Source organism: Rhinolophus ferrumequinum, chromosome 11 (genome assembly GCF_004115265.2).
Source record: "Rhinolophus ferrumequinum isolate MPI-CBG mRhiFer1 chromosome 11, mRhiFer1_v1.p, whole genome shotgun sequence".
NCBI classification, from domain to species: domain Eukaryota; kingdom Metazoa; phylum Chordata; class Mammalia; order Chiroptera; family Rhinolophidae; genus Rhinolophus; species Rhinolophus ferrumequinum.
The window spans coordinates 82,977,746-82,999,376 of NC_046294.1; the positions used below are offsets into that span (position 1 = coordinate 82,977,746).

Genomic DNA, 21,631 nt, shown 5'->3' on the forward strand with positions numbered 1-21,631 from the left:
CAGTAATTGGGACAAGTGTTGGGCACACACAGAAGACAGTCTCTTCTTGAAAGGTGTGCCTGGTCAAAATTGAAGGGGTGCACACACAGAGAATCACATATTATTGGGCCAGTGCAATATTTGCAATACAGAGATAGGGTCTCTAGCTCAGCAAGGGACACAGGGATCAGAGATGCCTTCCTGGAAGGGGTGCCGTCTGAGCACTGTCCCTTTCCCAATTTGGAAGGAAGACAGAAAAGATGGGCTTGGGGTGTGGGTAGGGAGAGAAGACGGGGAGAAATGAATGAAAGACTACACCGAAGGCTGGGGCAGGAAAAAGTGCTCTGATTTCGTCCTTCACTTTTTTTGTCTGGACTAAGCTGAAGACAGCTCTATTCTCTGCCACCAGACCAGATTCTCCCTCACAAGGCCAGTAAATGAGGGTCTTCTCTCTTCTGAGTTTCACAGCAAGAAAAAGATTTATAGCCTCCTTCGCTTCCCTGTTCCCATATCATTCAATGCCATCATCTGGAAATACCCACTGGCTCTTGTCTAAACCAGTCTTGGTTTCTAGTAAAAGCCAACTCGTGCACTCCATGCCCACATATACCTGGACAGGGCAAAATTCTTGTGTTTGTCCTCAATAACTCACTGATTCCATTCCAAACTGCTCCTGATTCAATGTTCCCAGGACCAACCATCACTCCTTCTTCTTTGACGTCATCCCTAAGTAATTCCTCCAGGAAAGAGTAGATAACTCAGAACTGGATGAAATCTATAGGGCTCTCTTTTCACGGTCGGAAACTCCATCTGTTTGACACCCTGTGTGCCAAGTTTCCATACTCAGATGCAAATTTACCAGCCCATATATTGTTTCCCTCTTACTAGTGGAATGGGCTTTTGACAGACCAGGGACACATTACTTCCTTTCCAACCAAAAAAGCAGAGATAAAGAGATATTTCCACTGTGACTGAGTAATCCTGAAATTTCTCCAGAAGTCAAATTTGATTGAGCTAATACAGACTTTTCTACAGGTACAGCTTCCAAAGATATCTTTCAGCTTTGGGCAAAATCCTGATATGTGTAATGTTAGTCAAAGATCCACCTTCAGTTCCCGCCCACACACCCTCACACTTGCCTGGGGGGTAGATGGAGGATGAGGAATGTCACCGAACACCTACGGCTGGCTTATACCCCAGGTGATCCTGTTGCTCCCTCCTGACCTGATGCTCTCACCACTGCACCTGGATGGACCTCACAGTCTGAGGGCCCATATTTGACTTTTCCTGGGGAACAATTTTATCAAGGCTCTTCTGGCCATATTACAATGTTAAGAGCATGTGCCTTGGCAAGAGGCAAGCCAGATTCAAATCCTGGAGTGTCTAATTACCACCTGCATGACCATAGCAAACGACTTAGCTCCTTTAAGTCTGTAAAAATGGGAATAATAGTAGTATCTACCTCAGAGGATTGGATCACATGAGATAATGCAAGTCGATCACTGCAGATGGAGTGGGTACAAAGCAAAGGCTCAGCAAATAACAGGTCTTATTATTGCTGTGGTCCAAAAGCCTCACTGTCAATTTCTTCTTATTCACCAGAAAAGCCTTTTGCTTAGAAAACCTATTTACAAAAACATGCACAAAGCCTTGTAAATGATCACAAGGAATCTGACGCGGGGGGGGGGGGGGGTCCGTGGTGATGGGCATCTCTGAGGGCTCTCCCCCAGGGAAAAGGAGTCCCTGCCAGTCCCAGAAGCTTAAATTCTAGAAAGCTTAACTGCCAAGAGATCTTAGCAGCCTAGCTCTGGGGTATGGATGGAAGAGAGGACCTCTTGGGACTAAAGAAGGCCCTGAAGAAAGGTGGGAGGGACTGCCAAAAGTCAGCCCCTGCCTCCTGAGTCTCACTTTCCCATTCATTCAATCATTTGTTCATTACCTCACATGACGTGAGCTCCTTCCTACATGCCAAGTGCTGAGCAATGAACACGGCAGACACAACTCCTGTGCAGGAGCCCACATTCTACTAGTTTATTTAAGGTTTTTTGACTTTTAAGAGTTGTGTTCTATGCTGATACTTGGGCCTCATTCCCAGGGAATTAATTGGTCTAGACTGGGGAATGGGCCTTGATTTAAAAAAAGGGGGTCGGGGGTTATTTGTCTTGGTGTAGAATTAGCCCCTGGTCATTCGCAGAATGTAAAAGAATTTACGAGACTCTACAAGAGTATCCAGAGAAAACATTTATTGAAAGTTAAAAGGGGAGAGAGAGAGTTCTATTTGGAACTGGCAGAAGTTTTGCCCGGGCAGTCTGAGACAGAAAGCTGTGGAGACAGAGGGGTAAGAGACAGATACTGGCAAATGGAGTTGTGCGAGGGCAGAGTCTGATGGGGGGCAGCTGCACCCGTGAGAAGGAGTGCTGGGGTTTTATATTTTTCCACGTATGATGTAGGGTGCTTGTCAGCTTGCAGGGGGGCTGCCGTTACAATCGTCTTCTTCTGGGAGCTGTCCTGTTCCCATCTATGATGGATGTCAGCTTGCAGGGGGTAGGTGTTGCGATTGGGAACTGTTCTGTTCTCACTTATGATGGATGTAAGGTGCTTGTCAGCCTGCAGGTGCAGTGCTAGCCAGGGGAGTCAGAGCCAAGCAGTTCATGTTTAAGCTCGTTCCTGTCAGCCCACAAGCTCGCTCCTGTTAGCTGTTTACTTGTCTCCTCATTCTTCACAACCACTTAAACAGATGGTGAAAAACCAACCAAACTGACAAAATCTTTTCTTGGGTTTCTTTTACTGTGCCAAGTATTCTGACTAATTTCTCACCCCTGAAAAATATAAAGACAGGAAGAACTCGACTAAACAGTAAGGAAAATAGAAAAGAGAAACAAAATACAAGCATGAAATCAGTGACATCTTAGAAGTCCCTTTTTTTTCCTACAGCGCTAGAAAGCTTCTCGTGCTTCTTATTGCCCAACCTAAGAAATCTGTCTTTGAGCTCAGGCCCTCCCTAGGCCTAGGTCTTCCTGGCTCATGCCCATCCTGGAAGAACCCAGAGGAGGGGGGAAGCTGGTTTGTCCCCAGATACATAGCCCTGAGGATTCTCAGGGTTGACATCTGGGGGGTGGGGTATTTTCCCTCCAGGGTCCTCACTAAAGGGAGTCTCAGGGTATTTCTTCACATCTCCCTTCCTGACTCGATATTAAATTAAAAGGGGTCATATTGAAACTCACAGTCCCTTCGTAACTTCTAGAGAAGGCAGTGACCATAACTCCTTGGTTCCAACAATGAGCTCGTAGCCTGACGAAGCTCAGTGCAAGACCAAGTTTCTCTAAAGCTCTGGCCATGGTCCAGTATTTCTTCTAAGCTGCTTGAGGTGGCAGGATTCTTGGCACATTTAGTTCTTATTTTGACATGGACCTGACCCAGCATCACAAGCATCCAAGTCTACAAAGAACTTGTGGCCATAATTTTGACAATGAGAACTGTCTTTCCTGAAACACAAGGCTTCCATTTCCGGCTCTTTGACACGTAAGAGATTTTATCAAAAGCCCTTCAAAGAGGAGCCTGGTGTTCCATATTCGGAAGTGCTCTACCTCCATTCCTGGTTGACTCCATTCTCACTCTTGCTTCCACACACCACCTTGACTCTGAGAGGGGCTATCTTTCTGGAATATTCAGGAGCAAGTCCATCTGCCTGGTAAAAACAAACCTAGCAGACCTGCATGCCAGACACTCACCGTCTGGGTGCATCACAGGCTCCACGGGACATCCTCTGGTCCCCGGGGAGCCATGCTTGGTGCCTGCAGCTTTGCAGCCCAGCCTACCTCTATATGCCTGCACATCTCAACTGTCAGAACACAATTCTCAGTGAGATATGCCGAATAGAGCCTTGAAATGATTCTGACAATGGCAAGTTGATCTTATTTTTTTCTGGCTTTCTCTGAAGGACTATTTCAAATTTGGTTAATCAGATATAATTCTGGTTGTAGCAGTAGGTGCCAGCTTATCTCACCAAATCACATGGGTGAGTGAGAGGATTGAGTCCTGGAGGGACCTAGGTGTCATTCCTCCACCATCTTCTTCTGCCTCAGACACTTACCGTATTTTGCTGTGTATAATGAGCACTTTTGTGCCCAAATTTGTGAGCGAAAAATAAGGATGCACATTATACATGGGTAGTACTAATTCCGTATGTATATAAAAGGTTTTAATTCTTTTATTTATGCTTATGAGTTAAAAGCATAATTCTAGAAATCAATAACAATATCCATATGCAAAATAATACTCTGGAATATGATAATTGGTTTTGTTGAACTTATGATGAACTTACGACAAAGAGATCTTGGCTTCCTCTGATGGGTAAATATCGTAAATTTGTTACCGGTACATAAAATTTCTTGTACCTTGTATCTGTTCTTGTGTTTTGTAATAATTTGTTACGTAAAATTTCTTGTACCATTATGTTAAATATAAATGCTAAAATTCCTTTATAATACAAAAAAAAACAAGTACCTAAATGTAAACTAATAAAAATTTGAATTAAAAAGTTAAAATGAAAGATTTTTTTCCCCTGTAAGTTTGGGCCAAAAATGTGGGTGTGTGTTATATACAGCAAAATATGGTAATCATAGTGGCCTTTTCTCTCCTTTCCTAGAGTTTCTCCAATTCCACAAAGGACCAGGCATTCGCTGTCTGTGCTACATATTAGATTACTCCCTTTCCCCTGTTATGGAAAGATTTTGCTTCTGAGAATGTAATATAGACTGGAAATAACAAAAACAAGGAGGAAGAAGTAGAGGAGAAGGAGGGAGGAAAAAGAAGAATGAAAATTAGGAGGAGCAGGAGAAGAAAGTGGAGGAGAAAGAGGAGAGGAAGAGAGGAAGATAAAGTGAAAAGAAAATTAGAGGGGGAGGAAGACATGCATTTTAAAAAGCTTTTCGTTTGGGAGTAATTATAGATAAACATGCAATTGTAAAAAGTAATGCAGAGATCCCTACAACCATCACCTAGTTTCCCCCAGTGGTAATATCGCACGTAAGTATAGCACAACATCACAGCCAGAAAACTGACAGTGATACAATGCGTGGAACTTAATTCAGATTTCACCAGTTTCACACGCATTCATTTGTGTATGTATGTTTAGTTCCATGCATTTTTATCAGGTGTAAATTCATGTCACCACCACTACTGTCAAGATACAGGACAGTTTCATCACAAGGATCCCTTTTACAAACACACCCACCCCGCCCCCACCTCAGACAAGCACTAATCTGGTCTCTATTTCTATAAACTTGTCATTTCAGAATGTAATATGAATGGAGTCACACAATACATAACCTTTTGAGATTGTTTTTTTTTTCACTCAATATCATTCCCAGGAGATTCATCAAAATTGTTACATGTATCGATAGTTCATTCCTTTTTACTGCAGCGTAGCGTTCCATAGTATACATACTCGCATAAGTATACCACAGTTTGTTTAACCAGTCATCTGTTGAATGACATCAAGGCTGTTTCCAGATTTTAGCTATGACAAAGTTGCTATGAACATTGCAGTTAAGGTTTTTGTGTGAACATAGGTTTTCATTTCTCTAAGATAGATGCCCAAGAGTGCAATCTCTGGGTTGTATGGTAATTGTATGTTTAGTTTCATAAGAAACTGCCAGACTCTTTTCTAGAGTGGCTGTACCACTTTACATTCCCAACAGCAATACATGTGGAATTCAATTTCTCTGCATCCTCACCAGCATTTGGTGTAGTACTATTTTTTTCCTAGCCATTCCGGTATGTGTGTAGTGATGTCATTGTGATTTTAACTTGTGTTTCCTTAATGGCTAATACTATTCAACATCTTTTCATGCATTTATTTACAAGCTGTATATTCTGTTCAGTGAAGTATCTGTTCATGTCTTTTCTAATTGGATAGTTTTGTTTTTTATTACCATTGATTTGGAGAATTCTTTATATCGTCCGGAAAATTAGCTCTTTGTCAAATGTGTGATTTGCAAATATTTTCTCTCCATCTATAGCTTGACTTCTCATCCTCTTCGCAGGATCTTTCATAGAGTGAACATTTTAAATTGTGACTCAAATTTATCAATTTTTCTTTTTATAGATTATGCTTTTGGTGTTAAGCCACAAACTTTTTCCCCAATACTAGGTCCAGAAGATGTTCTCCCATTTTCTTTCCTAAAAGTTTTATAGTTTTACATTTTACATTTAAGTCCATGAATCATTTTGAGTTAATTCTTAGATAAGGTGTGAGGTTTAGGTCAGTTTACTTATTGTTCATGTGGGTTCATTTAGGTGTTTTTAAAGGTTAATTTTTACAGCAACCTTTTGAACTGGGTATTATATTATCATCCCATTTTACAGATGGAGAAACCAAGGGAGATTTTGTGATGTGACTAAGGCCCAACAGCTGATAAGTGGTGAGGAAGAAGCCCAGGTGTGAACGCAAATCTAACTGACTCACATGCTCTGCATTTAAGCCCTGCTCCTACTGCCTCATGCCACCCCTTTTTTTCTGGGAGACTCTTGCTTCCTGGGCAGATGTTCTTCCTGTTTTCTGTACACATTCTTTTATCTTGACCAACCTGGCCTTCACCGTAACACATAGGCTACTAAAGGCTGGAGCCTGCCAGAACTTGTCCGGGTGTCTTGTGTCATGTTTGCAGGGAGGAGAATGGGGACAGATTGGGGAATTTCCCTCTATGCAGACAGCTTGCCATTCCGGGTTTGGGGAAAGGCTCACATTGGGTTTCAGCATCTTCCAGAGTATTACAGAGCTGCTTTACCAGCACACTGGTTTGGGGATGGCAGGTTGAACATTTTAGGCGTGCACACACACACACACACACACACACACACACACACATTTCATTTATTCCAAGTCCAGAACATTTCCATCCCTGAGGTGCCAAAATAAAATGCATTGATAGAGGTCAGTAGGAAGGACTCAGAGCATCTCGGGGAGATATTCCTATGGCTACGACATGTTTCGTGCCCCTTTCAGTGGGTTTGGGTCACGGTCAGACTATACCTACCTCAGTCATTCCCACGCGGTCACACCTAGCCCATTCATGGGTAGTTGTGGCAGCGGAAGGTGGCACTTTCCTCTCCAACTCTCTCCTTTCTACGCACTGGCTGTGGACCTCCCAGCCAGGCAAGACATAGGAACTTCTGCACTCAGACCACTAGAAAGAAGTTAGCAGCCTCTGGGTTGATCTTGCTCTTTTCCAAATCCCTAAGCATCACTCCACTTATTAATGAGGGACCTAGGAGTTTTTTACCTCTGTGACCTTATACTCAGGAAGGTCCCCTCCTTCTACAAATTCTCCTAAAGTTTATCCAAAGACTACCAGGCTTTTGTCCTGGTCCATTTAGGAGAGACAGAGGGAGCAGAATGAGCCCAGTCTAATGACTCCAGTTGCTATAGGTATACGCGTATTTCTATTTTGCCAGATTCTTCAGAAGCCTCAGGGTTGCTTGAAGCCGTAGCTTGTCTGTTTCAATGGGTGGGCCAATAGCCACACACCCGGGCCCCGTCTGCTCTCACTCCCCCCTGGTAGCGTTCACCCTCCCCATGTCCATTCTCACCCACCCAGCAGATCTCGCTGACAGCGACCATCTTCCAAGTTTCCTTTGAGGGCGGGGTAAGATCTGTCCGGACAGGCAGGCTTGCTCCAGGAGCAATAGGTTTTGTCGTGCCCTGCCTTGCTGTAGCCAAAGCAAGCCAGGGGGCTCCTTCTGACACTGTCTTTGGGGTATGTCTCCTGCTTCTGATTCAGATTCCATCACCTCCACCCTCTTTCAGGGAGCATGATTCTATTCTCTGTTCTCCCCCTCACCCCATATTCTTAAAAGGCTACCCTTTACTCCTCTATGCCTAACCCTTTCTATAGTAACCAAACAGACCTGGGGTAGAATCTCAGCTACCACTTACTAGCTATGTGGCCATTCGCTACTTACTGTTTTTAAGCCCAGTTCCCTTATCTGTCAATAGGGAGCTGTTGACCTCATAACACTGCCATGGATTTAAACAAGATCACATCTGTGAAGTACGTACAGTAGGCAAAGTAGCTACTGATTTGGGGACAAAGTGAATGCTTTGGCCCATTTGACAACTGTCTCTGAGCCAGTCTCCTGTCCTTCCTCTGCTTGCCAGAATTCATCTTGGAGGTAGCATGTACATTGTTATGGAACGAGCAAGTACTCCAGCTTCTACCTGGCGTCTCTGCTCACCGATCACGCCAACACGTTCTCTGGGAGTCTGGTAGAAGTCATGCTCCAGCTGTTCCCTGAGCCTCGTCTCTGGTCCCTGGCAACAAGCCATCCTAACCAGCCAAGGAGAACACCTCCACAGGGTCAACCCCAGACCGACACTGATCCCTCTGAGGCTGGGGCTGAGGGCAGGCCCAGGAGGGGAGCTCCCTGCAGACAGGTGCCCAGCCTGTCACCCCACTGTCCTGCTGCCCTGTCCTTGGTGACTTTTCGTACACCGAGACCGCTTGACAAACAGACAAAACCCAACAACAACAAAGAAGCATCACGTCAGTCAGGTCAACAGACTTAGCCCAGAAAATCCCCACGGCAACTTTTTTTACTTCATATTTGCGAAGGGGAAGGGGACAGGCCCCCACACTCAACAGCAGAGACCCCTAGCACAGTCCTGAACCCTTGAGAAACTCTGTACTCATGAGTTGCATGAATAAATAAATCGACTTCCCCTTACAGTTGGGTATAAATCAAATGGGGCCAACTTCTCTGCCAGACTCCTGCTTCCAACTTCAGGACACCTTCTGCTCCCAGCACCACCCCCAGCTCAAAGGATGAGGGCAGGGGGACAAAATCACAGGCTGAGACTGAGGAAGGGTGCTGGAGCTAGAATGGGGGCTCTTGTGAGTGCTTGGGAGCGACTTACCCTCTTTCCAGGCCCCAGTACCCCCATCATTGCCAGGGGCCTCGGGGTTCAGGTTTGGGTCACCTCCCCCCTTCCCCCTCCCCGCCCGCCCTCGCAGTCAGGCGAGGCTCCTCCTCACGCAGGAGGCAGGAGGCGGGAAAGCCGGCTCTCCTCCCCATCCCCACCCTCCTGGGACCTGAACAGCAGGAAGTGCCAGCAGCTCCTGGAGAGCAGGGGGCCTGTAGGGGCTGTGGGCCGGGCTGCGCCGGGCTGGGCCTTGCGACCCATGGCCATGGACGTGGAGCAGCGACTGGGCAGCCTTACCGTCTTCACCCGCGATGACTTCGAGGGCGACTGGCGCCTAGTGGCCAGCGGCGGCTTCGGCCAGGTATTTCAGGCGCGGCACAAGCGTTGGCGGACCGAGTACGCCATCAAGTGCTCCCCCTGCCTCCTGCCAGACGCCACCAGGTACCTGCCGGCCCCGCCCCCTCCTTTTACAGATGAGAGATTGAGTGCAGGGAGCTTCTGAGAGAGGGCACCCTCGAGGTTGAGACTGAGGATTGTCCCCTCAGCATTACTAAACTTTACCCAAGTGGCCTGAGTTCCCCGAGTGAGCATGTCTGTTTCTGTACCTGAAATGCAGCTGACACACCTGTACCTGTTTGTAGAATCCACAGAGGTCACAGCTGAGCAGGAACTACTCTCCAAGACAGCTTTGTGCCATTTGACCTCCCAAACTGGTCCTACCTCTTTCTTTCCAGTACCTCCTTCCTTCTGGGTGTCAGGGTGGTAATGACTGCTCTTGGTGGCCCTCTGCCACCCTCATAACCACCCCCAAACTCTCAGGGCAGGCAGGGCTGGGCTGGCTGAAAGCTTGTGGCACTTGGCTCAGTGATGCTTCATGGCCTGTCGGGAGCCAGTCTTCCTCCCCATGGCCCTCTGAGGTGGCCCCTGCCCAGGCAGTGCAGGCTGGAGGAGGCCTAGGGGATGGACACTGCCCAGCCCGCTGGCCTTAGATCCTGTCCTTGCCACTTGCTGGCTCGCGCATAGGCCCCCTGGGAGGTCAAGCCTGGAATGCTACAGTCTCTGTCCTTGTTTTGGCTCCGACGCCTCCCCCACTCGCAACATGTGAACCTGTTTCCTACTGTCTCTGGCTTCCCTTTGAAATGGACTCCAGTCTCATTCCCACAGGATTTGCTGGTACTGGCCTGTGCTGCCATGAAGGAGACACTTGGGGTGTGAAGCTTGAGCATGATAACCACGTCCTCCTCCTAAGGCTCATGGGACTTCAAATAGAGGACCTGGGAGGGAACAACTCCTGTTGACATCTTATTTGGATGTTCTTTGTCGTGTTCTCTGAGGCTGCCTCAGGTCCAGCCTCAGGACACACTCAAGCCAGTCTCTTCTCTAACTCCCAGACCCCCACCTGATTCATGAATAAGGGCAAAGTGAGATAGCGCCAGACTCACCATCTTCCTCTCTCAACACCCTCCAGTTGGCTTTAGAGTAGAGACAGATTATGCTAGAACTTGTTCAAATCAACTACAGCCTTGCAAGTAAAGCACAAAAGGAAACAGATGGCATTGACAAGAATACACTGTTAGACATTTACAGTAACTTCTGCCATTTTCACTTCCTAAGTCCTGGAAACGCCCTGTGTGGAAAGGGCTAAGGGATTTAATGGGAATTAATGCCTGCTATGTGTGGAGTACTACACTGTGAGTTTTACATGTATCACTTCACTGGATCCTCCTTCCATTTCCTCATTCATTCATCCTCATTCATTGACAAATGCTTATTGCCCTTCTATGTGTCACGTGTTATGCTAGACCCTGATTTATAATGACAAATGCAACAGATACGGCCCTGTTCTCCTGAAGCTTACAGCTTGGGGAAGAAAAACATTAATCAGCTAACCCATATGTAAATGTGTGTTACTGCGAGAAGTATTACAAGAACATAGAGATTTATGGTTCTATGAGAGCTTATTAATAGAGCTTGACTGAGATCAGAAAAGGCTTTCCTGAGGAAGTTACACTTGAGCTGAAATGTGAAGGATGAGTATGAGTTAAGCAGGTGAAGAGGAGAAAACTTTCCAGTAAGAGGCGACAGAATGTGCAAGGGGTTTTGGCAGGTGGGGCTTACTAAAGGATGGGGAAAAGGCTGTTGTAGCTGGAGTTGAGTGAGAGGGAGCAGTAGAAAGCTCTGAGGGGTTTGCAATCATGTGGAGAGGAGGTGGTGACAGATAGAACGTGATCAGAATTGCAGTGTGGAGAATGCATTGGAAGAGTAGAGTGGATTCTGCCTCAGTTAGGAGACTGTCATCATCATTCAAACCAAAGACAATCAGAGTCCTTGACTGGTGTGTGAGTGATGGAGGAAAACGAATAGATAGCACAATAATTAGGAGGTAAAAATCCAAGTTGTTGCTGAATTGGCTGTGGGGGTCACAATGAGGAGGAGACTGTCAAGGTCAACTGTATGTCTGTCTTGCCCAAAGGAGCTAGGGTCCACTGGAATGTCTACTCTGTGAGAGCAGAGTCTTTGTCTATTTTGTTCACAGCTCTAGCCCCAGTGTCTGGCATGTAGTTGGTGTTCAATAAATACTTGTTGAATGCTATTGTTGACAATTAATAAATGGAACATGAAAAGAGGTCCAGCTTTGGAGAGAAAGATCACGAGTTCAGTTCTGTACATGTTGAAAAGAATTATCATGTAGACTTCAGAGTAAAGGACTGAGCTAATGATATTAAAATTTGTGAGTCATTTGTTATATGTAATTGAAGCTAGGGCATGGATAATGTTAATTCATTCATTCTAAGCAGGAAGTGAACAAAACAGCCTTTTCCTTTGTGGAGTTTATAATCTAATGGAGACAGACAATAAATAAGTAAATAAATAAATTTATCTATAGTGCTTACAACTATCTGCTGTTTTCTTGATTAAAATACCTAAGGAGAGTTGAGTACTCTGATCTTCCAAGAACACATTTGATCTAGAAATATTAATTTGTTGGCCATCTGTATGAGGGTTTAAGGATTACTAAAGTTGGGGTAAGGTTGCTATTTTATATAGATTTGAAATCCTTGCTAATTAGGTACCATTTGAGTAGAAATTTAAGCAAAGAAAGAGCAAGCCAGGTGGCTCTTAGGGAGGAGTGTTCTGGACGAGGGAACAGCAAGTGCAAAGGTCCTGAGGTGGGAACATGCTTGACATGATAGGGGAGCAGCCAGAGGCCAGTTGAGCAAGGACAGAGTCAGGGCAGGAGTGATAGTAGGAGGTGAAATCATGGAGCTATGCCGAGGGGCAGATCAGGTAGGGCTTTGCAGGCCATTGTACTGGGTTGGTGCAAAAGTAATTGCGGTTCTTGCAATTATTTTTAACCTGTTAAACCGCAGTTACTTTGCACCAAACTAATAAGAACTTTGGCTTTTCCTGTGACTGAGAAGAGAGCCACTGGAAGGTCCTGAGCAGAGCAGTGACATACTCTGACTGACATTTTAAAAATATTAATCTGGCTGCTGGGTTGAGAATAGATGGGGGAGGGCAAGGGAGAGAAGCAAAGGAGCCAAGTAGGAGGCTTGGGCCAAGATGCCAACGAGTAGAGGTGGTGAGAAGTGGTCAGATTCTTGGTATATGTTAAAGGTAGAGCTGACAGGATGTGCTGAGGGACTGGGCTGTGGGAAGGAGAGGGAGAGAGGATTCAGGGATGACATCAGGACCTTCGAGGACGAGGAGGACGAGAGGAGGAAAGCTGAGGGGGGAGCAGTTTTCAGAGGAGGATCAAGAGTTCAGCTTTACACACGTTAAGTGTCACATACCCAGTTGGAGATGCTGAGATTGCCTAGAGACAGAGTGTAGACGATAGAGTGAGAAGATGAACAGAGAGGGCCTGCGACTGTGTGACAGAAGAGGAGCCTGCACAGGAAACACAGAGGAAGTGACTAGGAAGAGAGGGGGAGAAATCCTGGAGAATGTTGGCACATAGCTGAGGTATGTGAATATTTTGAGGAAAAAAAGAGTGAGCGATATGACCCGTAAACCGAGAACTGAAAATTGTTCATAGGCTAGAACGACATGGGGGTTGTTGGTAACCATAGCAACAGCTGTTCAGTGAAGTACTGAGACCAGAAACTTGATGAAAGCTGGTAGTGGGAGATGAGGAAAAGAGAGAGAGAGAACAGGCGTAGCAAACGCTATGGAATTGTGTAAGTACTAGTGTTTCCATTTTACAGTTAAGAAACTGAGGCCCAGGGAGTTTACTTGCCAAAGGTCATACAAAGAATAAGTGGTAAACTGGGATTTCAAATCAGGGCAAAGTGCCCTCAGATCCCTTGTTTTATTTCCACTTCATGACAAATGTCTAGTTACTGTGAAGTCAAAAGGACACAAAGAGACATACAAAACATTTTGCAGAGGTGGAGGGGAGCTCTCTGGAATAGTGGAGAAGTAGAGAAGAGAACCTGGACTAGCCAACCTGCCCAGATGAAAAGGGGAGCAGGTGGCTTTTCTTGGAGGTCAGGAGTGTCTGGCTGGCTTCCCAGGGAGGCCCTGTGAGCACGTTTCTAGCAGCTTCTGACTGCAGTGCCAACATAGCTTTGCAAATACTGTGCTTTTAAAAATGTCATTTCTCCCTAATCCTCATCCCACAATCCCCAAACACTCTGTAACAATTTGCATATTTACTGTTCTCTGGGCACATACAGTGAAAAGAGGAAGAGGGTTTGCAAATGCTTATTTTGCAAAGCTTCCCCTTAAGTCTTGACTTCTGCTCGATTCAACAAAGATGTATTGTGCTGTGGGGAGCAGCAAGATGAATAATTATAGTTCATCCATAAAATGCAATACCTTGTAGTTATTACAGTCCTGGGTTCAGGCGAGTAGCAATGCAAGGAAGTGCTCAGGCTATACTAACCGGGAAAGACCCCACAGAACAGCCCACACTGCGTGATGGAAAGGGAGAGGAAGGAGGAAGGCGTGAACCGGAGGGCGAAAGAGAAGCAGATACCTTGGCAATGTATTGTAAAAGAATATACTAAAATATTAAGAGGCCACCTCCAGAAGATTACATTACTGACAATTTAATTTTCTTCTTTATAGCTCTCTGTATTCCCTAGATTTTTCTACAAGGTATATGTATTATTTTCATAAGCAAATGGCAATAAGTGATATGTTAATACAGTAACAAGAGGCATGATATCGGTCTCCTAGGGGCGAGCAGTCCACTGTGGTGATAAACATATAGCCAAACGGTCAGAATAAATGGCAGGCTTTTTGTGGCCGCTTCTATGCAATGGACTTGCTCCTAAATTTGCAAACTCCTTTCCTCCCTGTCTTGTTGCAGCTGGCCACCTGGACCCTAATCTGTACATCCTGCTGGGCCCCCTTTCATGTCTGTCTTTTCTCCCCTACTGCCTTGTGAGCTCCCGAGGGTCCCCACAGTCTGGCATCAAGCCTAATTTGTGCGTTCTGCTAGTGGCTCCTGTAATTACCGGTCACCGCCTCCCATCTCTCACTCCCGCCCCCATAGCTCCGATGTGCATTGCCTCATTGAAGAAGCAACCAAAATGGAGAAGGTCAAGTTCCAGCACATCGTGTCCATCTATGGGGTGTGCAGGCAGCCCCTGGGCATTGTGATGGAGTTCATGGCCAATGGCTCCCTGGAGAAGATGCTGCCCACCCACAGCCTCTGCTGGCATCTCAAGTTCCGAATCATCCATGAGACCAGCCTGGCCATGAACTTCCTCCACAGCATTACGCCACTTCTGCTCCACCTGGACCTCAAGCCAGGCAACATCCTCCTGGACGGCAACATGCATGTCAAGGTGAGGGCCCTGGTCAACCTCGCCGCCCCCTTTTCACTTTGGGGTCTCCTCCGGGTGAGCAGGAATATCTTGAGCCTGTCAAGAGTTTTAAGCAGCTCCCTTCATGGACAAATACTGAAGGAAGGGGTCACACCTAAAACAGGTAGAACAGCAGTGAAGTTTGATGCGTGAAGCTGGGTATTAGGATGCCTGCAATAACCTCTTTTGCCCTCAGCCTTCCACTTCTAAGGGGGTCGATTCATGCCTAACCCTCCTCTTCTTTGCTTCAGGCGGGCACGTATACAAGTGAGATGATCCCTAAGAAAGGTCATTTATTTCAGTGCCTAAAACATGCCACACTTTTTTTTCTGCCCCAGGACTTTTGCATATTCTGTTCCCGCTGCCAGGAACACCCCCACCCCTTCTTTTTCTAGCAAAGACCTACTCATCTTTCAGCTCTTAGCTTCAACATCACCTCCTCAGGGAGGTTTTCTCTGATCCACCCCACAGGCCCCTGTTGCACACCCTCGTTTTACCCTTCACATCGCTTTACATTGCTAACCCCAGTTGTAAGTATATAGGCATATGTGAAACTATGTCATTAGTGACTACACCCACATCTGAATAAGCACTTAGGATGCTAATGTGCATGGCGGGGAGGAGGATGTCATCTTTTCTGTCTGCTGCCTGATCCTCAGTACCCAGCCTAGTTGGCACTCAGTGAATGGGGCAATTGGTGTATGAATGAATCAATGGATGGAAGTAGAGCAGGGATAAGTATCTATGGTATAAATGCTTCAGGGCCGGTGCAGGTGGGAAGAACAGAAGCTCACCAAAGATAGCAACGGTAGCCATCGTCCCTCTGGATAAAGGCAACACCTGCCAAGTACTTGCTGTGTGCCAGATGTTGTCGTAAGGGACTTTTGCATATCACTCACTTAATGCTCACAATAGCACTATGAGTCAAGTACTCATATTAGTTCAGTTTTATAGATGTGGAAACTGAGGCTCTGAGATGATAAGTAACTTATCCAAAATCATACAGGTCGTGCATGGTAGAGCTGGGAGAGAGCCCAGGCTCTTAACCACTATACTGAAGTGGAAAGGGGTGGCAAACCAAGGCAGTTTCCTGGGAGGAAGACTGTTGCTGCCGGTCCCCACCTCTGGCTTCCTCCCAGATTTCAGACTTTGGCCTGTCCAAGTGGATGGAACGGTCAACCCGGATGCAGTATATCGAGAGGTCGGCTCTGCGAGGCACCCTCAGCTACATCCCCCCTGAGATGTTCCTGGAGAGTAACAAGGCCCCCGGGCCCAAATACGATGTATACAGGTGAGAGGGAGGCTGGGCTCCATCCCCGTACCCAGGAGGCAGCTTCTTGTCACCACCCTGCCTGGACCCCATGGCTCAAAAGGCAGGGCAGGACAGGGAGGAGGTATGGAGGGGGACTCCGGCTGGAGAGGCTTTGCCTGGAATTGTGCGGTCTGTGGGACCCCCCTGATCGGGGGACCCGGGATATCTGAGAAAGTCACTCAGGGAACACTTTTCCCCATCTGCAGCTTCGGGATTGTCATCTGGGAAATCCTCATTCAGAAGAAACCGTACTCAGGTAGCGGACCGCGGCAGTCCCTCAGATGGGGTCCCGGAAGGGGCTGTGGGAGGGCGGAGGGGGCAAGACAAGTGGCAGGTTTGTATTGGGGGGAACCATCTTCTCTTCAGGGGTTCCCATCACAGCCGCCTTCCTTACTCCCCCTTCTTTCTAAAGCTCACTTTGTAGTAAAATGCAGGGCAAACGTCAGCTGAGACTAGGCTCTCTGGCTCTAATTCCTCTGCTTTCAATATTCTTCTTCCTGCATCTCCCACCCCCACCCCTGCCATCTAGAATGCCAGGTCCATAGACTGTCAGGAAACTGGGATAACCCAACAAAGTTGAAAGTCAAGTCCATAACGAGGCCTGTTGGTCAGTCCTGCTGTCTTTGGATAGCAAAGGTCTGCAAAGTAGGGTCATTTCTGGTCTTGGCCTGGGAAGCGGCCGGAGCTGTACCCGAGACTCAGTTGCTCAAATCAGAGCCTCAGGTGGGCCTGCAATCTAGCTGTTTACTCCCCCAGCATTTATGGAGCCCCCGCTGCAGATCCTCCGAGCCCCTGCCTCCTGGCCAGCCTCTCTGCTCCTCCCCACCCCACTGCAACCTCCCAGCACCCGCTCAGCCTGGACTTCCTCTTGCAGGCCTCAACATGATAACCATCATCATCCGAGTAGGTACAGGCATGAGGCCCTCCCTGCAGTCCGTCTCAGATGAGTGGCCAGGCGAGGCCCAGCACATGGTGGACCTGATGAGGCGCTGTTGGGACCAGGACCCCAAGAAGAGGCCCTGTTTTCCAGGTCCTCCTCCAGCCTGACCCGCCCAGGGACTGGGGCGTGAGGCGGGGCCAGGTGTGAAGGGGCCAGGAGAGGAGGTGATGGAAGGGCTCTGCAGAGAGAGACCTGCATGGCACTGAGGCAGGGTGGCCGTGGGGGCAGGGACGGCTGAAGACTGCAGTGGTCTGGCCTCTGGGGGTTGATATATGCCCCTGTGGAAGGTGAGTCCAAGCCCTTGTTGCTGGAAGGCAGCTGGACCTGGTTCTGCTTTTGCTGAATTCTCCAGTTACTACACTGTCCTCATCTGTAAAATGGTCCCAGACCTTGAGATCACAGGCATGGATGGACCCTGGGGTTACCCACTCTTTCGGGGACTATGAAAACAGGCATATATGTGTAAGTGTGAGCATCTCAGAGATCACCTAGTCCTTCCCTCCATTTTAGGGAAAAGGACTGACCCTCAGAGGGTCCATGACTTGCTACATGTGGCCCCATTGAGCCAAGGCTGGGACCCATCTTTCCTGCCTCCTGGTACACATGTATGGATGTGTGTGAGCCCAGGAATAAATTTCGGGGTCGGGGGGGGGACACAGGAATTGTAGGGTATCTAAAATGGGGGAGGGACTGCTGGCCAGCCTGTTGCTTCTTTTCCTCTCTCTCCTTCGTGGAGCAGACATAGCAGTTGAGACAGACATGCTGCTGTCTCTGCTCCAGAGTCCTGTGGCAGACCCTGAGAGTGAGGCCCTGGCCAGGAAGGTGTCCTGCAAACCATCCCTGCACCGGCCCCCGGAGGTGAGTGTGGCATGCTGGGTATGGTCTCAGGAGGCATGCACAGGTATGGCCTCCTCAAGGCCACGTGGCGGAGGGGTTCTGTGGGGACCGGGAGCCAGCCACATTCTGCTGGCCAAGCCAGGCTGCCCACTGGGACACCTTTTCCTAATTTGCACAAAGGTGTTCTAAGGGCTAGTGGTGGCCGTGGCTAGGCCTCTGAGAAGGACATTCCTTCTCTTAAATATGTGGGATGAAGCAGAGCCTGTCCTGCAGAGGGAGACAGTGCTCCCAGGCTTCCACACCATGGGCATCAGTGCCATTATTCTGCCATCCTGTCCATCCCCTAACGTGGGAACCAGCCATGGGTTAGTGCGGAGCTCTTGGCTGAACCCACAGAGCCACCCTGCTTTCCATGCAGCCCAAGGGTAAGTCAAGGCCCTGGGCTACCACTTTCTGGCAGAGTCTCCCTTGCTCAGCGTTTTCCTTTAGATGTAGCTGGTGGTAGGAATGGCATAGAAGAGGGTCTCCTAGGACAGCTGGGAAGCGAATCCTAACAGTGATGGAGAGCGCTGAAGAAAGGGAAGGTGTGGAGGACGGCACATGCCAGAACTGTCCCTCCTGATTCACCCCTGTGTCTTCTGGTTCCCCACCCCCAGGTCAGTGAGGAGGTCAACCAAGAGCTAAGAGACAGCGGTGAGTCCAGAGTGCCACAGCTGGAACCAGATATTCACAATGGAACAGGAAGTAGAATCAAATCATACCTTTTCCCCAGGCCCCCACCCTTGTCCCCAGGCCTGCCACAAATCAGGAGCTGGTGTGTCCCTTTCCTGGCACCCAGCTCCATGTTCCAGAAATGCCCATGCCCTTGGGGGTCCTGGCTCTGCTTTCCCTTCAGGTCTGTGCTCTTGCAAGGCCAGCTTCCCCCCTTCCTGCCCTCGCAGGTAGGGCATTGGTTTTCACCTGGCTGCACATTAGAATTACTTGGGGAATGAAAAAAATACTGTTGCTGGGGCTCCCCTGGACTAATTAAATCAGAATCTCTAGTGGGAGGAGGTGACCTGGCAGTGATGTTTTTGCTTGTTTTGGAAACTGTTCCTTTTACTTCTAATACACCTCTGAGTAGAGCAGGAAGAAGTGGGTCTCAGGAGGAGTTCAGGGCTTAGAGCTCCTCCACAAATTCATTTTCAGCTTTCATTTACTTACTTTGTGCCAAGTACTCCTCTGAAAGGTCTTCCTACATAATTTGTCCTCCGAGTGGTAGTGTGAGGTGGACATTGTTTTTGTCCCATTTACGGATTAAGACCTGGAAGTTCAAAGAGGCAGAGAGTTGGCTAAGCTCACGTGATGTTAAGGGTGGGTGCTTGTGGGAAGAACGACTGCCCGCTCAGTTCTCTGGGACGGTGGGTCCTGCAGAGAGATCTGTGCTTTCAGCAAAGACACTTCTGTAGTCTCTGTTCCTGGATGGTACTTCCAGGAGGCAGGGGGAGGGCCACCATGACCTGCAGACAGGTCAGAGGTCCTTTTTTCAGCCCCATCTCTCTCCCAGCAGATTCAGGAGACTACTTAAAGGGGGCTCTGCAGCTCTCAGACAGTGCAAGCCTGGTCCCGAGCGATGAGGAGCTGCGCATGTACGAGAACAAGGTCACCCCACTGCACTTCCTGGTGGCGCAGGGCAGCGTGGAGCAGGTGAGGCTGCTGCTGGCCCACGAGGTCGATGTGGACTGCCAAACAGCCTGCGGCTACACAGCCCTCCTCATCGCCGCCCAGGACCAGCAGCTCGACCTCTGCACCCTGCTCCTGGAGCACGGCGCCGATGCCAACCTGGCGGACGAGGATGGCTGGGCCCCACTGCACTTTGCAGCTCAGAATGGGGACGACCGCACCGCCCGCCTCCTCCTGGACCACGGGGCCCGTGTGGATGCCCAGGAGCACGAGGGGTGGACCCCACTCCACCTGGCTGCGCAGAACAACTTTGAGAATGTGGCACGGCTTCTGGTCTCCCGTCAAGCTGACCCCAACCTGCGTGAGGCTGAGGGCAAGACCCCTCTCCACGTGGCCGCCTACTTTGGCCACGTCAGCTTGGTCAAGCTGCTGACAGGCCAAGGGGCGGAGCTAGATTCTCAACAGAGAAACCTGAGGACACCACTGTACCTGGCGGTGGAGCGAGGCAAAGTGAGGGCCGTCCAGCACCTGCTGAAGAGTGGGGCAGACCCTGATGCCGTTGATCAGAATGGCTACAGCCCACTGCACACCGCAGCTGCCTGGGGCAGGTACCTTATCTGCAAGATGCTGCTCAGGTATGGGGCCAGCCTCGAGCTGCCAACCCAGCAGGGCTGGACACCCCTGCATCTAGCAGTCTACAAGGGCCACCTGGAGATTATCCACTTGCTGGCTGAGAGCCACGCAGACGTAGGGGCTCCCGGAGGCATGAGCTGGACCCCCTTGCACCTGGCTGCCCGCCATGGGGAGGAGGTGGTGGTGGCAGCACTGCTGCAGTGTGGGGCTGACACCAATGCTGCCGAGCACTCAGGCTGGACACCCCTCCACCTGGCGGTGCAGAGGGGTGCTTTCCTGAGTGTCATCAGCCTCCTGGAGCACGGCGCAGACGTCCATGTCCGCAACAAGATGGGCTGGACACCTGCCCACCTGGCAGCCCTCAAGGGCAACGTGGCCATCCTCAAAGCGCTGGTCAAAGCCGGTGCCCGGCTGGACATCCAGGATGGGGTGGGCTGTACACCCCTGCAGCTGGCCCTTCGGAGCCAAAAGCAGAGCATCGTGGCCTTCCTAGAGGGCAAGGAGCCCTCGCTGGCAGTTCCCGGCAGTGCTAAGCCTGGAGACCAGACGGAAGTGTAGACAACCTGGGGTCTCCTTACCATAAGGAAAAGGGGTTGGTGGAAGTGAAGCTGGGCTTCTGGCAGCCCCTTCCCTGTACTTGCCACTAGCCCCTTCGACCTTGAGAGGAAACAGGAAGCTGGTCCCCTGGGTGAGGAGGACGGGGAGAGGTACACTGAGGTCTGGCTTGGAAAGCACCTCCTCCAAGAATGTCTCTGGCAGATCCCTGGCCTTCTCTTCCTGTAGCTGGACTCAAGCCCCCAAAGTGAATTCCCTCTTCATTCCCAAGACTCCTGCCACTTGTGCTTGGGCCAACAGGGGCCCTTGTATCCAAGGAACCTTCTCTGTAGACAAAGGGAGGCATGGAGGAGACAGAAGTACTCCCTCCCAGCTCAGGTCTGTGTGACTTGGCCCCTTACCTGGGCAGGGCGGGGAGAGCCAGCCACCTGTGCTTTGTGCAAGGGGCAGGAGCTAAACGTTCAAAGGAAATTCTACTTACCATTTAAAGCCCCAGCCAGCCTCCTGTTGCTATACTGACCACACCTTCCTGGTGGCCCTGGTCCCTGTGCCTGGGTCTCCCACATAGTCTCTGGGGCTGAAGGAAGGGTGATCCTACGAGTGATCCTATGTGGGACGTGGTCCCTGGTCTCCCTGCCCCACCCTTTGCTATGTCCAGTTACATGGCCACGTTTCAAACTCTGAAGTCAATAAAGCTATGGATTTGAGTCTCCCCTCCAGACATAGACTGGCCTTTGGGGCTGAGTTATATATAGGGGCCAATAATGTTAGTGTGGTGCGGGGGGTGTGTGTGTGTGTGAGAGAGAGAGACAGAGACAGAGAGGTACACGTGTGCGCTCACAGGATAAGGAAGCGAAGGCAGAGGTGGGCAGTAGGATGGGGTGGAGACAGTGAAGAGGGTTATCTGGGCTCCATGTGGTGCTCTCAGGGCAGGGCCTTTACAGCAGCAGCTCAGAGAGCTCTCTTGTGAGCAC

The 21,631-nt window shown here is 49.1% G+C and overlaps 1 protein-coding gene across 2 annotated transcripts; it reads left to right on the forward strand.

Annotated features, from left to right (window-relative positions):
• Window positions 1-9,080: 9,080 nt before the first annotated feature.
• On the forward strand, window positions 9,081-21,308 carry ANKK1 (ankyrin repeat and kinase domain containing 1). Of its 2 annotated transcripts, none has more exons than XM_033121374.1 (8): window positions 9,081-9,343; window positions 14,406-14,700; window positions 15,858-16,009; window positions 16,237-16,286; window positions 16,938-17,060; window positions 17,710-17,828; window positions 18,464-18,500; window positions 19,357-21,308. In XM_033121374.1, exons 1-8 carry the CDS (start codon window positions 9,162-9,164, stop codon window positions 20,658-20,660), a joined length of 2,262 nt encoding a protein of 753 aa, XP_032977265.1. In that variant the 5' UTR covers window positions 9,081-9,161; the 3' UTR covers window positions 20,661-21,308. The 2 variants fall into 2 exon arrangements, with proteins under 2 accessions (XP_032977265.1, XP_032977264.1); XM_033121373.1 differs by having other exon boundaries at window positions 9,162-9,343; window positions 16,905-17,060.
• Window positions 21,309-21,631: the final 323 nt, after the last annotated feature.